The sequence below is a fragment of the Triturus cristatus genome, chromosome 3_2 (genome assembly GCF_964204655.1).
Source record: "Triturus cristatus chromosome 3_2, aTriCri1.1, whole genome shotgun sequence".
In the NCBI taxonomy this organism is placed as follows: domain Eukaryota; kingdom Metazoa; phylum Chordata; class Amphibia; order Caudata; family Salamandridae; genus Triturus; species Triturus cristatus.
The window spans coordinates 136,508,662-136,527,510 of NC_140584.1; the positions used below are offsets into that span (position 1 = coordinate 136,508,662).

At 43.6% G+C, this 18,849-nt stretch overlaps 1 protein-coding gene across 1 annotated transcript in view; it reads right to left on the bottom strand.

Moving 5' to 3' along the window:
- Positions 1–18,849, bottom strand: part of LOC146856898 (SUN domain-containing protein 2-like) — a 57,344-nt gene that overhangs the window by 22,188 nt on the left and 16,307 nt on the right. The window contains exons 2-4 of the mRNA XM_085646776.1: positions 11,261–11,399; positions 8,404–8,441; positions 1,910–2,075 (exon numbers count right to left, since the gene is read on the bottom strand). Of these exons, the coding sequence (XP_085502902.1) occupies positions 1,910–2,075; positions 8,404–8,441; positions 11,261–11,399 (343 nt within the window). The remainder of the gene's footprint in view (positions 1–1,909; positions 2,076–8,403; positions 8,442–11,260; positions 11,400–18,849) is intronic.

The window sequence follows — 18,849 nt, forward strand, 5'->3', positions numbered from 1 at the left end:
CTACTATTGGTGCAGCAGGTGCAGTGGCACTGGGGCTAAAGCTTTGAGTGAACCATTCAACCTTAATATTTGCTGTATTTTATTGCCCCAACAGCAAACAAAGGGGCCATTTTCCTGGCTTGCACAAGCTATGCTACACAGGGGTTGGTCGCAGGTCTGTCCTGTGGCCAGAAATTGGAACTAACTTGCAGGGAGGTTTGGCACAGGGCCTGGTTTGTGGTCAGGTCTTGCACCCTACCTCCTGACGTTCAAGAGAAGCCAGAAACTCAATTTAGTGTTTGGCTCTGCTTGTTCTTTTTTATTTTTTTTACACTGCATAAAACTTGAGAGTTGGCTCCGTCTCAAGAGTCAGGAATACAATTATGGTCGAATCTGCGCTTACAATTGCCACAGACAAGCTCAAGAGTAGGCTCTGACTGGAGGCAATGCACCCAAAAGCAAACTTACCTCAAGAGGGGCTTATATTTTTCAATCATTTAGGTACTCCCCACTACTCTGCTGGCGTTGGTCACCTTTTGGGGTTGCCACACCCCTCCTCCTCCCCATGGCTGACGTGCAAGCTTCAAATGGGAGGGGGAAAAATCATCTCCAATCCAGCCACTCACATTGTGGAAATATTCAAAATGTGATCGCCAGAATTAGCTCATGAGTCTAAACTGCAATGATGTATAAAGTGTTTAACCTTTTAAATCCTGCTAGTGTCTTTTTAAAATGTGAATATTTCACAAAACTACTTTACAGTTTTTTTTTAACAAATTAAAAAGCACACTTTCTGAAACAAGCTGGACTTTCATACCAAGTTTTGTGTAAATCAGTTCAGTGTTTTTTGCTCTCCTCTGAGACCGAAAATGGAAAATAATATACTTTTTCACCCCCCCTTAACTTTTTTTTCACATGGATTGTTCATCACGGAACTTGTTGTGCCAAAACCTAGCAGCCCGAGTTAGTAGATTGGAATGTTTTGTGCAAATCCACCCAAGGGTGTCAAAAGTTATAGGCACATCAAACATGCCAAAAATGGTGGATGAACCATGTTTACGCTGTAATTTAATTTTTAATTGTACTTACATAGAGCTTACTACCCCATACGAGGCGTCGTAGTGCTTTCTGGAGAGCAGCACGCTACTTTGAACCCAAAAAGGATTTGTGGTGCATTAGTATTAAGGAAATATGAATTAATTTGAGTGGTGGACATGTGAGTCTGTTAGTTGGATTGCAACCTGTGCTTACTACCCCTGACGAGGCGTCGTAGTGATTTCTGGAGAGCAGCACGCTACTCTGAACCCAAAAAGGATTAGTGGTGAATTAGTATTGAGGAAATATGAATTCATTTGAGCGGTGGACATGTGAGTCTATTAGTTGGATTGAAAACGAATGCTGATAGACAGACAGACAATGAGATGGATGGATAGATAGACATTTTCAAAACAAAGGTCTTATCTGACAACAGACCTAAAATGCATCTGCAAAGGATATTTAAAGCAATATGTTCACGTCCATCCGGAACAAGTGCTTGCCACAAAGTCGTATTAACCTTTTGAGTTCTCAAGTTTGTGCAAGAGCCAACACTTCTAAAAGGTCAGATAAGGTAGCTGTCTTGCGACGCCAGGTAGTCAAAGTGCAAAGTTCCTGAAGAAGGCGCACATGATCTTATTACGAACACGGGGAGCAGCAGGCAATTTCTATTTTTCTTCAGTGATGAGAATCCCTGCAGTGTTCCTGTATTCAGGTCAATATTTAGGATTAAGATATACTCTTTCGTCATTGTTGGCAAAGCGAAAATAGACGCTGTAAGGAGACAACGGAAATAACAAAGAACACCTTCTTTCTACCTTAAACTCTTGTCGAGAGGCCTGTTCGGTGTACAGCATGTGAGACTGTAATGGAAGGAGTTATGACGTAAATTCACCTGCTCGGTCAGTTCTCCCTTCTCCCGCTTATGCTGAATGACTTGTTTCACAGCGCTGCGGGCTGCGCCTTGAGCCAGCTGCATAATGTTCCGCATCTCTGCCTTCAGCCCTTCAACCGCATCCTGGACAGGCTTGATTTGTTTGTACAGGACCAAGTAGTCATTCCTTAAACAGAGTGACGGTAAAAAACATCAGAAAATGAAGGTGAGCAGCATATTTCCTTCCTCCCATTTGAAGGCTTCAATAAATGGAAATCATGAGAGCTTCAGGTCACCCTACTTAATAATGCTGAGCTACACGTTCTCTGGGTAACCACCCTAGTTCCTGTACAGCAGGCAGTGCCATTGACATTTTGCAAACGGAAGATCAAATTAGGAGGCAAGAAAAAGGCAAATATTAATGTTGTGTGAAGCGGCAAATTCTGTGCAGTATTATTTAAATTTTTTTCCTTTTTATTGAGACCAGTTTAACACTTGACTAGAACAAACAGTAGACAAAATGTGACTAGATAGCATTTGCAAACGATTGAGCAAGAAACATTTCTGTATTGAAATCTGTAAATTATCCAGCACATAATGGATAAGTGGCAAATGTGGTAAACTCAAAATTGCATAACCCCATCAATCAATCAATCAATCAGGGGTTGTTAAAGCGCACTACTCACACGTGAGGGTCTCAAGGTGCTGGGGGGGACTTTGCAGGTCCGTTAGCCGAAGAGACATTTCTTGAGGGCCTTCCTGAAGGTGTTCAGGGAGGGTGCAAGTCTGATGTCTACCTGGAGCTCGTTCCAGGTTTTGGCTGCCGTGTGGGAGAAGGATCTTCTTCCTGCTCTGGCTCTGTGGATGCGTGGGGTTTCGGCCAGGGCGAGGATCGGCGGTTTCTTTTGGTTACGTGGAAGTTGATTCTGTCGTTGAGGTATTTGGGTCTGCTGTTGTGTAGGAATTTGTAGGCCTCGGTGAGAATTTTGAAGGAGATCCTTTTCTCCACGGGGAGCCAGTGGAGTCTTCATAGGTGTTGGCTGATGTGTTTGTGCCGGGGGATGCGCACTGTATCATCTGGAGTTTTTGGAGTAGGGACTTGTTCATGCCGGCGTAGAGAGTGTTTCCATAGTCCAGTCTGCTGGTGATGAGTGCGTGGGTGACTGTCTTCCTTGACTCAGGGGGATCCCCTTGAAGGTCTTGCGAAGGATGTGGAGGGTGTTGAAGCAGCTAGAGGTGATGGCGTTGATCTGTCGGTTTATGGTGAGTGACGAGTCAAGTATGATGCCGAGGTTTTTGGCGTGGTCTGAGGGGGTCAGTGGGCTTCAGAGGGCAGTCGGCCACCAGGTGTTGTCCCAAGCAGAAGGGTTGGTTCCGAGGACAAGGACTTCTGTCTTCTCGACGTTGAGCTTAAGGCAGCTGTTGTTCATCCAGACTGAAACCTCCTGCATTCCTTTCTGGAACTTAAGTCTGGCGGTGGCAGGGTCTTTGGTGAGGGAGAGGATGTGCTGTGTGTCGTCAGCGTAGGAGACGATGTTGAGACCGTGTTGTCGGACGATGGCGGCAAAGGGGGCCATGTAGATGTTGAAGAGGGTCGGGCTCAGTGATGATCTGTGTGGGACTCCGCAGGTGATTTCCGTGGGATCAGGGAGGAAGGGCGGCAGTCTGATTCTTTGGCTTCTTCCAGTGAGGAATGATCGGATCCAGTCTAGGGCTGTTCCTTGTTTGCCGGCGTCGTGTAGTCTGGCGATTAGTGTGCGGTGGGAGAAGGTGTCGAAGGCTGCTGATAGGTCAAGTTGGATGAGGACTGAGGAGTGGCCTTGATCCAGAAGTGTGCGTATGTCATCCGTAGCGGCGAGTAGGGCGGTCTCTGTGCTGTGGTTTCTTCGGAATCTGGATTGGGATGGGTCTAGGACTGCATTGTTTTCGATGAATCATGTTAGTTCTCTGCGACTTTGGCCATGAAGGGGAGGAGCAAGATTGGCCGGTAGTTCTTGAGGTCACTGGGGTCAGCTGTCGGCTGCTTGAGCAGGGGACTGACTTCTGCGTGTTGCCAGTCGTCTGGGAAGGTGCCTGTTTCGAGGGTGGTGTTGATGGTGCGTTGTAGTTCAGGTGTGATGGTGTTGGCGGCTCTGTGGTAGATGTGAGGGGGCCAGTGGTCAGTGGAGGGCCCTGAGTGGATGCCTTTCATAGTTGAGGTTGTGTCTTCAGCTGTGATCGGCGTCCAGGTGGAGACGGTGGGCTGGCTGATGCGTCGGGGGGGGCGGGCAGGCTTTGGTGTCAGGTGGAAGGTTGATGAAGTTGTTGTAGAGGTTCTTGATCTTGAGGTGGAAGTAGGTTCCAAGCTTGTCGCAGAGGTCTTGGGACGGGGTGATGTCTGTGGCTTCGCTGCGAGGGTTGGTGAATTCCTGGATGACAGTGAAGAGTTCCTTGGAATTGGTGAAGTATGCAAGGATTTTGGTGTGGATGAAGGTCCTCCTGGTGGTTCTGATTTGGTTGTGGTAGTACATCATGGCATCCTTGTAGGTGGTGTGGTTGTCAGGTGTATTGGTATTTCTCCAGTTCTTCTCCAGGCGTCTGCAGGTGCGTCTGGTTTCTTGGAGATCGGTGGTGAACCAGGCGGCTTTCCTGGGATGCTGTTTGTCGGGGTTGTGTAGCGGGGCGAGCTCGTCTGCGCATTTGATGATCCAGGTGTGGAGTTCTCTGGCTGTGAAATTGGCGTGGGGTGCTGAAGTGTGGCTATTTCGGGTGAGGGCGAAGTTGAGTTGGTCGTCAGTGACTTTGCAGCTGTTCCTTTGTGGTGCGCGTGGGGCTGGTTTCGGTGCCCTGGGTTTGTCGACGGTGAAATGTACGCAGTACTGGTCAGTCAATGCGGGTTGTGTTGTGTGGCTGAAGTGAACGCTATTCCCTGCTGCAAAGATGGGGTCTAGGGTGTGTCCTGCCCTGTCGGTTGGTGTGGAGACGAGTTGTTTGAGCCCAATGTTGATGAGGTTGTTGTGAAGGGTGGTGGAGTTGGGGTCACTGGCATTGTTGAGGTGGAAGTTCAGGTCTCCGATGAGTATGTAGTTCATTGTGGCGATGGCGTGGGTTGCGATGAGGTCTGTGATGGCGGAGGAGAAGGGAACCCAGGGTCCGGGGGTCTGTAGACGAGGGTTCCCCGGAGCGAGGAGTTGGGGCTGGTCTGGATCTGGAAGTGCAGGTGTTTGGCGGAGGGGAAGGTGTCGCTGGAGGTGGTGAGCCAGAGGGTGTTCTTGTGAGCGATGACGAGACCCCCTCCCTGCTGGTTTGGGCGGTCCTTCCTCTGGATCTTTTATCCGTCCGGGATGGCAGTGTTGATGTCGGGGGGCGGATGAGGCATTGGTCCAGGTCTCCATGAGGAAGGCAATGCCAGGCAAGAGAGAGTCAAGTAGGTTCCAGATCTCTATGGCGCTTTTGAGCACGGAGCGCACATTGAGGAGGATGCATCTTAGGGTATCGCCGGTGTTGGAGGTCAGGGTGGTGGTGAAGGTCAGGCGGCAGCGGAGGCAGGAGAACTGTCCGTGGGTCGTGTTAGGGGTGGCCTGTTGGCAGTCTCTGGGTCTTCCGGGGTTTAGTGCGTGCGTGGTGGCTGTGCTGTAGCGGTGGATGGTGGGAGATCCAGGGTCCCTGGTTCTGGTCACGGTCGGGTCACGGATGGGCACAGACGGGCTTGCCTTTGGTGCGCCTTCGGCATGCCAGCGGCACAACCGCGCATCAGCTACCATTTAAGTAGGGGAGGGGGGCAGTGCGAGAGGCTGGTAGGTGGGAGCTCTGGAGGGGGAGGAGCCGCAGAGGCAGCAGCGGCAGGAAAAAGCGGCGGGGAAGAAGAGAAGTTAAAATCAATAAAGAAAAAAAATAAGGGGCTACTGTGCGCGGGAGTAATGGGCAGAGAAACTAAAATTAGAGGCACCAAGCAGGTGGAGACGGGCGCGGCTCGGGTGCAGGCAGGCATCTGACTGCATCCTTGAACCCTGAACAGGAGGAGGGCTCAGCAGTGCGGCGAGGTGTCGAGCTGCTGGGGAGAGAGTGGACCCAGTCCAGAGGTCACGGTCCAACTCGTGCTCCCCCGCAGTGGCCGCCATTCAAGTAGGGGAGGGGGCGGTGCAAGAGGCTGGGAGGCCGGAGCTGTGCAGCGGGGAGTGGCCGCGGGGGCAGCAGCAGCGGGAAAAAGTGGCAGGGAAGAAGAGAAATTAGAATCAATAAATAAAAAATAATTAAAAATTTTTAAAAAATAGGGACCTCATAGGTTGACAACCTAACTATGCTCATTTTAAGGGAGCTTAAATATGATTCTGGCAGAATGCATATATAATTACTTGGAGTACTGCTTGTACAGTAGTTGCTAGAAATATGAATCCTGTCCCACACAGAACCCCTATCACATCCCTAGTCATGATTGGGCTTGCTGTATCAATTTGACACAGCCACCAGAATTATACCGCCGGGGAGCATCAAATTATGCGGCAAGAAAAGGCAAATTTTGCGCCATAATGTGGCACATTTTTTGATACTCCATTACACATGGTAATCTGGGCAAATATTTCATCTCATTCGCATCGGTTGAACAACCAAGTACAGAAATAGGCAACTGTAAAATGACCAGCTAGCATTTGCGAACGGCCTTCTGCGAACACGTCGCCACGTTTTTCCTAACATTTGGTCCATTTGAGCTAGAAACAATTTTGTTTTGTTGAAATCTGCAGATTATTCAACAGATGATGGATTATGTGGCAAGTGCGGCAAATCCAAAATTATGCAAAAAAAAAGCTGCAGCCATAGAATCGCATAATTCCAGCATCCCTTCACTTTGGTAAATAGAGGGCCACCTTAAATTCATTTAATTGCTTCTGCTACTGCCATTTCTCTGGATAGTGTAACGGAGGAATTGCAACTAGGGGGATATCTGTCAGATAGTCTGAATGTTAGATCAAAATGTATAGGTCATCAAACCATTAGTGTTTGTAAAATATTTAAACAATATGCTTCTAAAGAAAACGCAAGATGACATGCCACAGCTACAATTTCATTCATGTTCCAGCATATCAATGCTTATAATTCACTATTTAACATGAAATTTACTGGTATTTGTTGTCACCAGTGCTTCATTTTCAGCCAAGTGATGATTCTAGAGGCCATCCTCGCAAACGTTCTAAATCCAAGAATGGACTGGCAAAAAGTTTCAGTGAATAGAATGTTTTTTAGCAGAAAAAACAGGGACTAGAACTAAACGCCGGACTAGCTGTTGTGTTTGTCGATGGTGGTGTACTCTTTTTTTTTTTTAACCAAAATCCAGATAATTGTGTAAATACTTTTATAATTACCTATTTGGAGAACAAATTTAAATCTAGCATTTGACTATTCTGTAAACGCATAATTTATGGGTAATATTTGGATTTTATAAATTAAAACGTAACAACATGTTCAAAAACAAAGGGGCATATTTACAAGCCCTTATCACCACCACAGCCTAATCTTTTTGGATGTTGGAGTGGCGATAGTGGCTTCGCCTTATTTACAAGGCAGTGTTAGCCACTTAACATAGTTTAAAGCTGACTTGAGAATAAGGCAACGTTTCACGTTATACTAAGCGTGAAAGGGGAGGGCAATGGGTGTTGCAGTGGACGTTCCACCACAACACCCATTGATTTTCACGCTGTCCCATATGTACAATGGCAGCGCCAAAATTAAGACTAGGGCAAACCTGGTCTTACCCTGATGAAACTAGGAGAATTTTGTAATTTCTCCTCATTTTTGCTGTTTCCATGTGTGCTGCGTTGTGCTGCGTTGCGCTGCACACATTGAAACAGCAAAACGTCATTAATTGCTCATGTGCAGAAAGATGTCCCTTCCTGCATATAAACAATCATTAAAAATGACGTTCTGTAAATTCTATGTGTGTTGCAATAAGCAGCACACATAGAAGTTACAAAACGCCATTTAAATATTGTTTCTGTGCAGGAAGGGAAACCTTCCTGCACAGAAACAATATTTCCATGCACTGCAGAAACCCTTGCACTATGATGCAGGGGTACCTGCGTTCATGCTAGGCAGCTACATTTAGCACTAGCGCAGGGGGAAATGCAGGACTGCACCATATTGTTGTAAATATGGTGCAGCCCTGCCTTTCAGAAGTGGCGGAGCGTGACGTTAAGCCAAGAGGTCTAACTTCGCACTACATCACTTCCATTGTAAATATGTCCCAAAGTTTGTCTGTATATGATGTCTCTATAGCTTATAATTACCCAGATTGCATGCATAGGACACTATTCAGGTATAGATTCACTAAAATAATTGATTACCATATTGAAGATGGCAGAGATGTAGTCTAAGGTCCAAGATGCTAACCTTTGGCCCTGGAAATTTGATTCCAATCTTGGCTTTGTCACTTGGGTAAATATTAAGTGATTTAGGGCAAATCATTTAGGGCCTGATTTAGATCTTAGCAGATGGGTAACTGCATCACAACGGTGACAAGAAAAACAAGCAATTCCACTTACTGCAATGAATCCAGACTATTTTGACATTGTCGAATCTCCTACAAAATAAAAGCAAACAAGTCAGTGATCTTATTGAAGACTGATGAAATGCTGTAAGGGAAAAGCAGTGGAGTATATAACACGTGGCTAGCATAGTATGTGGCATATTTACAAGAAAGTGGCGGAGCACGGGTTAGCTCCAAAATTGCTAACACCGCGTTCCATCACTTTTGAAATGCAGGGATGCGCCGTATTTACAATAATACGGCAGACCCCTGCGTTTCTCCCTGCGCTGGTGCTAAATTCAGCTGCATAGCCACAAATGCATACACCCTTCCACCTTAGTGCAAGGATGCCTGCGTTGAGAGAATTATCGTTTATGAGCAGGGAGGAGTCCCTTCCTGCACATAAATAATCCTAAACATTCCAGAATAGCGATTTGCAACTCCTATATGTGCTGCATTGTGCAGCACACACTGAAGTTGCAAATCATCATTGTTTATGGATTGTTTATGTGCAGGGAGGTACACCTTTCTGCACATAAACAATGTTTCATGGAAATCTGCTGTTTCTAGGTGTGCTGAACAACGCAGCATACATAGAAACAACAAAAACGAGGAGAAATAAAGCATTTCTCCTCGTTTGGTCAGGTTAAGACCAGGTTTTCCCTGGTCTTAATTTTGGCGCTGCCTCTTATTTATGCCACCCTTGTAAATAGGGGGCAGCGTCAAAATCAATGGGTGTTGTGGAGAAACGCCCATTGCAACACCCATTGCCCTCCTCTTTCACGCTAAGTAGAGCATGAAAGGGTGCCTTATTTACAAGGCAGTGTTAAGCCACGTTAAGTGGCTTAACACTCCATTGTAAATAAGGCGAGGCCCCTATCGCCACCACAACATTGGGAAAAGTGACATTGTGGTGTCGATCGATAGGGGCTTGTAAATATGCCCCTGTGAATGATACGCTTCTAGTACGAAAAAGTATGCTAGACACAGTTTCCCACTTTTCCCACTGTGTATGCATATTGTAAAAGGCAGCACACATGCACAATTAGAAACATTTTGTAAAAAGAAAGAATTTTTCAAACTCTAAGACTGCTTCCAGAAACTGTAAATTTTTGGCACAAATACCTGGCTACCAGTGGTTGCCGGCACAAGTAAACGAGGTGGGCCGGGCGGGGTTGGGAACGGGGGGAAGTCGACAGACGACGGAATAGGTATAGTTAAATAAATAAATAATACCTATTCCATCATCTGTCGGCTTCCCCCCCAGCCGTGCCCTGCCCCGCCCTATCGCTCACTGTGCTTGCCTGTGCAAGCAGCCGCTCCTGTCTACCAATGTTAGTAGATATGGTTAGTGTCAAAATCCATGGTTGGTTGCATACAAGCGCCCACTTATAACCCATCGAACTGCATCTTGACACAAAGTAGCCACTCTGCATTACTTTAGGCTACTTTACAGCTGGATTTCAGTTGGAAAGTACTGCCAATAGGGCACTTTGTAAGGGGTTTGTATCACTTTTGTGACCCAGCACAATGTGTTAATCTATTTCTACCTTACTCAGGCAAAAATCCCTCAAAGTTCTATGGTGCTTTAAAAGTAATCTGAAATTAAAAGACAGTTTGATTCTCTTGATTGTCTACCCAGAGTTCTTCGATCTACCCCATTGATCATACTAGGGGAGATATGTACAAGGGAAGTGGCGGAGCGTGTCATTAGCCTCCTTGGTTTAACGACATGCTCCGCCACTTCTGAAATGCAGGGCTGCACCATATTTACAAGAATATGGTGCAGTACTGCGTTTCCCACTGTGCTTGTGCTAAGTTTAGCAGCTTAGCGCCAACGGAGGCACCCTTACACCATAGTGCAAGGATGACTGCATGCAGGGGAAGATTTTTTATGTACAGGAAGGTCCTCCTTCCTGCACATAAATAATCTTGAAATGCAGTTTTGTAACTTCTATATGTGCCTCTTAATGCAGCACACACAGAAAAAACTGCATTTTTAATAAATGATTGTATATGTGCAGTAAGGGGGACCTTCCTGCACATGAATATTCATTGGCCTTTTTCTGTTTTCATGTGTGCTGCACAAGGCAGCACACTTGAAAACAGCAAAAACGGGGAGAAATTTAAACGTTCTCCTCGCTTCGCCAGGTTAAGACCAGGTTTCCTTGGTCTTAATTCTGGCCCTGTCTCCTATTTACGCCTCCCTTTGTAAATAGTAGGCAGGGTCAGAATCAATGGGTGTTGCGGTGGAATGCCCACAGCAACACTCATTGCCCTCCCCTTTCACGCTAAGCATAGCGTGAAAGCGGACCTTATTTACAAGGCAGCGTTAATCCACGTTAAGTGGCTTAACACTGCCTTGTAAATAAGGCAAAGCCCCTATCACCACAGGAACGTCGAAAAAGTGACTTTCCCATGCCGATAGGGGCTTGTACATATGCCCCTAGGTTCCTTACAAAAATGATTGCTGGCTTTGATTCCAAGTTATTCTAGGGCTAAGAAGAAGAAGAAAGAGTATTTGGACTGACACCTCATACAGATATTGACTACAATACTTGCTTATTTGGAAGTCATTACTTTTCAAAATTGTAAGCATGAGAGTATTTAGACTTTAAAAATCCAAACATCCATTTTATTAGGCATATGGGGGGTATAGATTCTCTCCTAATTTCTTAAAGTAGTCTAAACAAATAAATAATTAATGCAGAGGACACACTGGAAACTGGGAACCATTTCCAGATACAACACCCATGCTTGGAACTTCTGTACATGTATTCGAGAAGTTTCTGGTGAAGGGACAAACCTTTAGAATCCTTAAAAGCAAATGAAGGCTAGTTGTAGTGTAGACGGAGTCATACGAGGGATCTCACCTCCCATTCAAAGGTGGATGGCTCATCTGCAATGGACAGAATATCTTCTGTAGTATTCAGGTATAATGACTCCTCCATGTTGATGTATAGAGTGTAAGCCACAAACATACCGAAGACAGTGTTCCAATCACAAATGTGTCTGCAAATAAGTCAAAGAAGGAGAGTTCAAATTTGTGGGGACAAAGAGCATTATGTGCTCTCAACCATTACCTGACTGGTGAAACATCCAAATACCCTGAAATAAAGATTGTTGGGATTCAAACAAAGGTAATCTCAACCAACAAAACAAAAATCAGAGTCAAAATACTACTTGTAGGCTTTTTAAATTGCTTAGTAGATAAGATTCATTTGTGGAAGGGAAATACGAAGTAGTCAAAAATGTAGGTGGCCAAAAAGGTCTTAAAATGCAGAATAACTTTCACTGTGTGTACACAGTATATTATTTTTTTCCAGTTGTTTTGCAGGATTTGATGATCCATGACTGCTGACCACCTGCCCTTTGATAGGGTAGTACAACATGCATTTTTGTATTATTTATGATTATGAGATCTACCAAGCTCAGCATATGCAAAGTGAGCCTTCAAGGTTTTCTCATCATAAGGAAATGAACACAGGGCTGGGCAGACCAATTATTCCACAGGGCATTTCCACAGTGAGCTAGAACCAGTGCATGTCTGTTTTGAACTCCCAGGGCCACTCCTGGTGCCTCTGTCCTCCTCCTCAGCTCTTTGAGGTTAATTGCAGCAGGCAGGGGACGCTTCAAGAGAGCAGGAAAGAGAGGAAGGAGGATAGGGGAAGGTAGGGAGAAAGCGATCCAAGAGGGAGAAGCGAGATAGGGAGTCAAGAAGGACAGGGATGAATGAAAGGAAAGAGAGATTTCGCAATGAGACAAAGGGAGCAGGACTGGTTTGAGCATTTTTGTCAGGGCTGCTTTTGGTTTCCCAATATGGGCCTGCTTTTATATCCCTACTGTTCCTGTTGTAGCAAGGCAAATGATGGTCTCAACCAACTGATGATTCACAACCAGAACTATGCAGAGTTAAATCATTCATAACGTGACCCTTAGCAGATTTGCAGTTTAATTTTCCGAGAAATTAATTCTAAATGATTTTGTTTACTTCCTAACAGGCCACTGCTGCCTCTTCCTTAACCAACCCTGCATTCCCATGCACTTTCAACACGCAAACAGGATCATGAAATTACAATAATCCCTGGCCCACACATGGGGACAGAATGCTGCATGCACTCAATTAGCATACAATTAAACCTTTCAACCAATCTAATACTTTGAGGCCAATACAAAACAAGTTCTCACATGCTTAACATCGCACCTATCTAAGAAATTACAAAATGGTGTGAGAAGAAAACTGAACATAATTGTCTACAAGAACAAATTCATATGCACTCTCTTTGGTATACACATCACAAAGAAAACTGACCACACCTTCAGTAGTGAGTTCTCATGACTACTTGTCTTCCGAACATTGTGTCAAATGCTAATTTAATACTCGCATGTAACATAATTGTGCAAGGATCTCAACCTTCCTGCCCTCCACCACCTGCCTGCTTGCTCTTTACCTCATTTCCCACTCTCCCAATTCCCACTTTCCTGCTTTGTACCTCTTGAGCCCCTCCCAGCTTCACCCTCCACTCCCTGCTCTCCTCCCTTTTCCCAGGTCCTAACTAATGACATCCACAAAACGGGTGTGCCACTGCCACACCAAAGGTGCATGAAGACATACCCATTGACACCTGCCTAGACTTAGCACCAGGAACCCTGGTCTTCCCAACACCTACCCCGCCACACTCCTCTACGGTCTCAAGTCCGTATACTGTTCACCACACTGCTACCACAACACACAACATGGAGAAACCATTCTTCTGCACTTCCTGCAAGTTCTCATGCACCTTTTCACACCCTGCATCCTTACAGAATCCAGTAACCACCCACACAAATCTCCGTACTCTCATGCATGCTCCTCAACATACGCTGACTCACAAGTTTGTCTCTAATCACTAATTGTGCAGTTAAACACACAAATTCACAATATTTGGATAATCTCTTCAACCCTATGACAAAAGCTTCAACTAGGTAATTAGGTTATTCAGTTCTGGTAAAACATGTGTGGCAAACAAACAAGGGTATTTTGACCCTCATAGCACTTTTCTGAATGTTTCACAGCCGCATGGATATCATCTAGGTCCTCTCTTATCTGGTGAAAATAATGGGGAAACTTTGTCATTAACATTGATTTTTAAATTAAATTCTGTTGATGTTCAACTTGACAAGACTTTATACTGCTATTGTAAGTACTCAGCAACCACAAATCACAATTATAAAGAGAATATTTGTAGAGCAAACATTAGGAAACCAAAACACAACAGGTCACCAACTTAAAACACCCTCCCGCCAATCCAGAATAGTTCAGTGTTTAAAAATTGGACATTAACCATGCACCACACATATTAAGTGGCTATCTGAACACCAGGGACCCCAGTGACACACCGTGAACCCTGCAACAGATACTGATGCAAGTAATCCATCTAAAAACATTTAGAGCTTGTAAGGGTCATGTTCTGGTGATCTGTCGATAAATGCTCTACCAATGGCGCCCAGGGTGCCCTATAGGATATATGTTCCTTTTTAACATTACTAATCTGTCCCTCAATGGCTAATATGCCCCAAAACCACCTGTACCAGTGGTACATTGATGGCAGATCTTTCTTACGCCAACACATTGCTATAACTAATTTTGTAGCTATTTGAGCGCCGGTTGTCAGAGGCCCAATCAGAAGAAGGTCAGTTTAAAAGGTAAAGGGAAGCCCAGGAGATCCTGTAAGACTTGGTCACCGCCCTCCAACAAGGATTAAGCATGCATAGTCACACCTAGAGTGTACAAAAGAGATTATCTGCAAGCACTGTCTCCAATATAAAGGGCTGGCCATAGCACTCTTATGAGTGTCCTCCCACTCCCTTATTGAAACCTCCCTACCTAGTGCCCTCTGTCACAACCCCTGGAAGACCCACATGAGGGCTGAATTAGAGTCCAGCAAAATGCCATATATCTTTAGTCCCTTTTGAGAGGTGAGCCTGGCTACCAATTTTTTGAAGTGTGTCCTACCTCTGATGGTGACTGCATTATTTTCAGGTTGCATTACCTAATGCTGCAATTAAGTATGTTGCATGTGTTAGCTAGCCACTAATTTAAAATCTAGTTGTAATTATGTGAAGGACTTGATTTTACCTTAGTGAACTTTGTCTACTATATATTGACAACTTCCAGGCCTCCATTTGGTAAATGATCCCTGCTCCACTGCTGGAGTGAAGTCTGGATTACAATAGATTGGTGTATGTGGGGAAGGATTAGTACTCAGACTCTCATTTACTTCTTTACAGTGTCCCAACCATGTACAGAATGAGTACATCAGGGTGCTGAGATTGGCATTGCATGGTGTGAGACTTTTATGGAGCCAGATTATCACCCTTCAGGCTGTGTCATCTCTCTCTCCATGTGGGGCCAATGGGTATCAACCGCTTCCTATGACCATTCCACTACAATTCACAATTGGCTAGTTGTATTGCTTATAATAGTGCTTAAAATAATGAAGAAATAGTTCTCCTTGGCCATTGCATGAATATAGTAGCTTGAGTGCAGCACGCGATTTAGAGTCCCTCCAAATAAATTTGGAACGGATGTGTCTAATAGATACAGGATCCTGGGCAAAATATTCATTTTTAGCACATTTATGTGCCTATCCAAGACTACCCAAGATAGAAAAAAGTGATGAGGGGGGCTCATTTGTGAAGGTCTCTTCAAAGGCTGAATAACAAAGCTGGATAGTTGTCTTTATACATTTCATACACCTGTGGTGTGAAGTTGATCCTCAGTTATTTAATGTTGGTAGCCATCCACTTGAGAATAAACCTGCCTTGTGTTTCACTGACCAATTGTCTGGGAGATTTAAACTTAAAGCTTCAGACTGAGGCACATTAAGTTGATACCCTGCTAGGCATTCAAACTAGGAGGGGGCGGAATGTTTCTTTACGCCACCAGAATTGGCAGGATTCGCGACTCCGTGTTACACTTGTATCACAGAGTTTCAACCAAATTCAGCCAATCACCACCTTGCAGAATTGTTTTCCCACGAAGATCCAGAAACGCGAGCTGGCAAGCGAGCTTTGGCATCCCCTACCATGCTTTTTCACTGTGATCTGTTGCAGGCGGTCACTTTCAAAGGGCTGCTTTTCGAGTAGATTTTCTGCAGCATGAGTAGATTGTATACTTGATCGGTAGCAAAATTATCTTGAATGGCCACACGCTCATGCACACTGCATGGTGCTGTTTGCACTGATTTTTCAGTGCTGCTTATGTACCAGCACTAAATTGCTGCATATTTTCCATTCGTTGGTGGAACTGTGCAGAATCTTTGCAGAGTTTTAATGTAACTCAGTTGAATTCCATGATGTGAAACTCCAAAACCTCTGCCCACCCCTTGTTCAAACCTCTCCAATTGTGTAAATGTGTGTTCAAGTGAAGTGGAATGGTCCCCTGATGTAAGAACTAGTGGCCTGATTACGATGGTGGAAGGCCCGCCACCAACAGCCTGTTGGTGGCAGGCCCTCCGCCATCGTGCTGCTGTTTTCCCCCCACCAAATTATGATGGAGGGTGGAATCATTGGTTAAGTGCGGCAGCCGTAAAGACCGTCTGCCATGGTTCCGACAGGCGGTCCTTTTCCGACCACCTCTCCGAACCAAAATATTGCCCAACATTGCGGCGGTGCTTTGCTGACACCGCCGTAGGAATTGTAATATCCCTTTCTTCCGTTCATTTTGCAGCGGACAATCCGCAGCAAAACAAATGGCGAAAGCCCTTCATCTCTGGGCCTGTGGCAAGGGCACTGAGGGGCACAGGCACCTTCCAAACAGTGCCAGGATATGCAAGTGCCTTTTTCTGGGCATTGCAGTGGGGGTTTCTGACTGCATCCCTGCGGCAATGTTAGGGATAGGGCCTGCGACTGCCAAGGTGGCGGTCGCATCATAATGCGGTAGGTGGGTAGGCCGCCTCGTAGGCGGCGAGTCCCACCACTATAGCAACCCGCCATCATAACGACCCCCTAGGTCATCTGAAAAGAATGCCAATGATGCAGCGGAAGTCTTGTTCTGGACCCAAACTAATTATTTAACAAGTTTATATTTAGTTGTACTAATCTGATCCTGAATTACCTGCAGAGACATTGGGGTAACATTTACTATTACCACTTCAGTCAGTGCAACAGCAGGGGAAGTACTTCACTTAAACCACATTCCTTATTTTAATGCAAATATTCATTTAATAAGATTATTAAACTATGAACTTAAAACTTGATATGCATTAAAAAACACTGAAACAAATAAAATAATTATAAATGTTTGAAAAAATTATTAATAAAAGAAAAAAAATAATCATTAATTTATTAAATTCCCACACTATAGTCCCACATACCTAGCAACACACATTTAACATTTACCTAGATTAAGAAATTTCAATAATTACACAATTTACATACTTAATTAACAATTAATGAATTACTTAATGATAAATACATTATTTATAATTAATGTTATTATTTAATTAACTTTCCACCCCATATCCCTACAAACCCAACAACCCGCACCCGAAATGTAAATAAAACAATTATAATAATTACACAAAATTACAGTTGTCAATTAACAACAAATTAATTAATAATGAATCAATGATTAATAATTATTTAGTTATTATTTGATTAACTTCCCTACCTTTACCCCCTACAAATCCAACAACCCACACCTAAAATATAAAATAAAAAATTCTTATTTACACAATTTACATAATTTATGATCAAATAAATAATTATTAAATATTTTTTAAAAACTTCCCACCCTTGCCACTAGAAACCTTACAACACTATAAATTACTATTTTACCATTAAATAAAATAAAATAACTTAAAATTGCAAACTATTTTTAAAAACAATAACAACAATTGCACAAACAGTATAAAACATATACAATTAAAATATTAAATACATAAAGAACCTAAAAAATAACATATCTTACCTTAAAAAAATCAATATTTTTGGCAACGATATTTTTGCACACAATATTTCTGGGTCACGATATTAAAAATGTAATATTTCTGCAGCTCAATATTTTGTCCAAATACCTATCAACGAATATTCCATGGAATAAGTTAATATGTAATTTTAGTTTTAAGATATCTAAGATTATTATAGCATGAAGCATTTATGCTTAAAGTTTCATTCATGTACCACATTGCATAAAGAATTTGCAGTTTTTACATTTGCTATTGGTATATAACAATAGAGAGGTCATCAATGCTAAGTTTCAGCATTAACATTTGCACAGTTTTGTGTGAGACTAATGTACAGTAATAGTTCTTGGTTAGTTTCCAAAATAGGGAACATTTTCATTAATAATCTTTTCATTATGATTTTGTTAAAATAATAAGTAATTAATTCATAAACATGTCAAACATATTTTTTAAGTTACATAGTTGCAATGTTTTCTCTCAAATAATTTGATGTTCCATATGGAATATGGAAAGTCAAGGCGGACAAGAACGGCAGGGGTGGACTGGAGAAAGGACCTGTTAGCCTGGCGGCTTTAAACGAATAAAGAGTGTATTACAACAATCCGCGTCCATGCATTGATGGGATTTGCAGTACATGACAGCATTGCATCTAAAACTCTTCTATTTCTACAAAGCCAAGCACACTTTTGCAGTGCTGGTACTTCATATTTTCTCAGTTTTGGTTTCATTTTTCCAGACTTGTGCAAAGTGCACATTAGTTTTCGTTTGTCAAAATCATTTATTAAGCCATGTAAACATTAACCAGCTTTTACACTGTAGCACCAATTTGTGTATTTTTCCTCCAAATTGTATCCCATGTTTCTGAAGTGCCTGTCTGAAGTGGCACACTAGGGCATCCTTGTCGTGTACCCGTAGTCAGAAAAGAAAACTTGGGAGGTTTGACCATTTACGGCTATCTTGGCTGTTGGGGGTCATGTTATTAGCAATAAATATGGCTGAAAATTGTGGGTCCATCCCAACAGCTTCCAGAACTAGCCTAGGAAGTACCAGACCACCTGATCGAAGGTTTTTTCTGCATATAGAGTGATAAGGAGTGCTGGGACCTTTTTCTTCATTGCCTTTCTTGACCTGATGGACTTGCCAACAAGTGTATCGTGAGTCTGTCTCCCCTTAATGAATTCCTGTTGGTATGGGTGTATAATTCCCGAAAAGAAATCGTTTAGCCTGTGTACCAAAGGTTTTGAGAAAGCTTGACATCAATATTTAATAGTGCAAATGGACTGTAGAAATATCAGTTTTTAGGGTTTTTTCTGGGTTTTAAGATGACGGAGACAACAGCCTCCATCATAATGGCTGTCACTGAGCTGCTTGAGGCAAACAAGTTGAATAAAAGAGTTAACTTTGGGAGTAATTTATAGAAGGTGCCAGTGTAAACATTATGGCCCAGGGCCTTACCCACCTTCAACTGGTCTATTGCTTTCTTACCTTTCCCTTCTAGTATGGGAGCTTCCTGT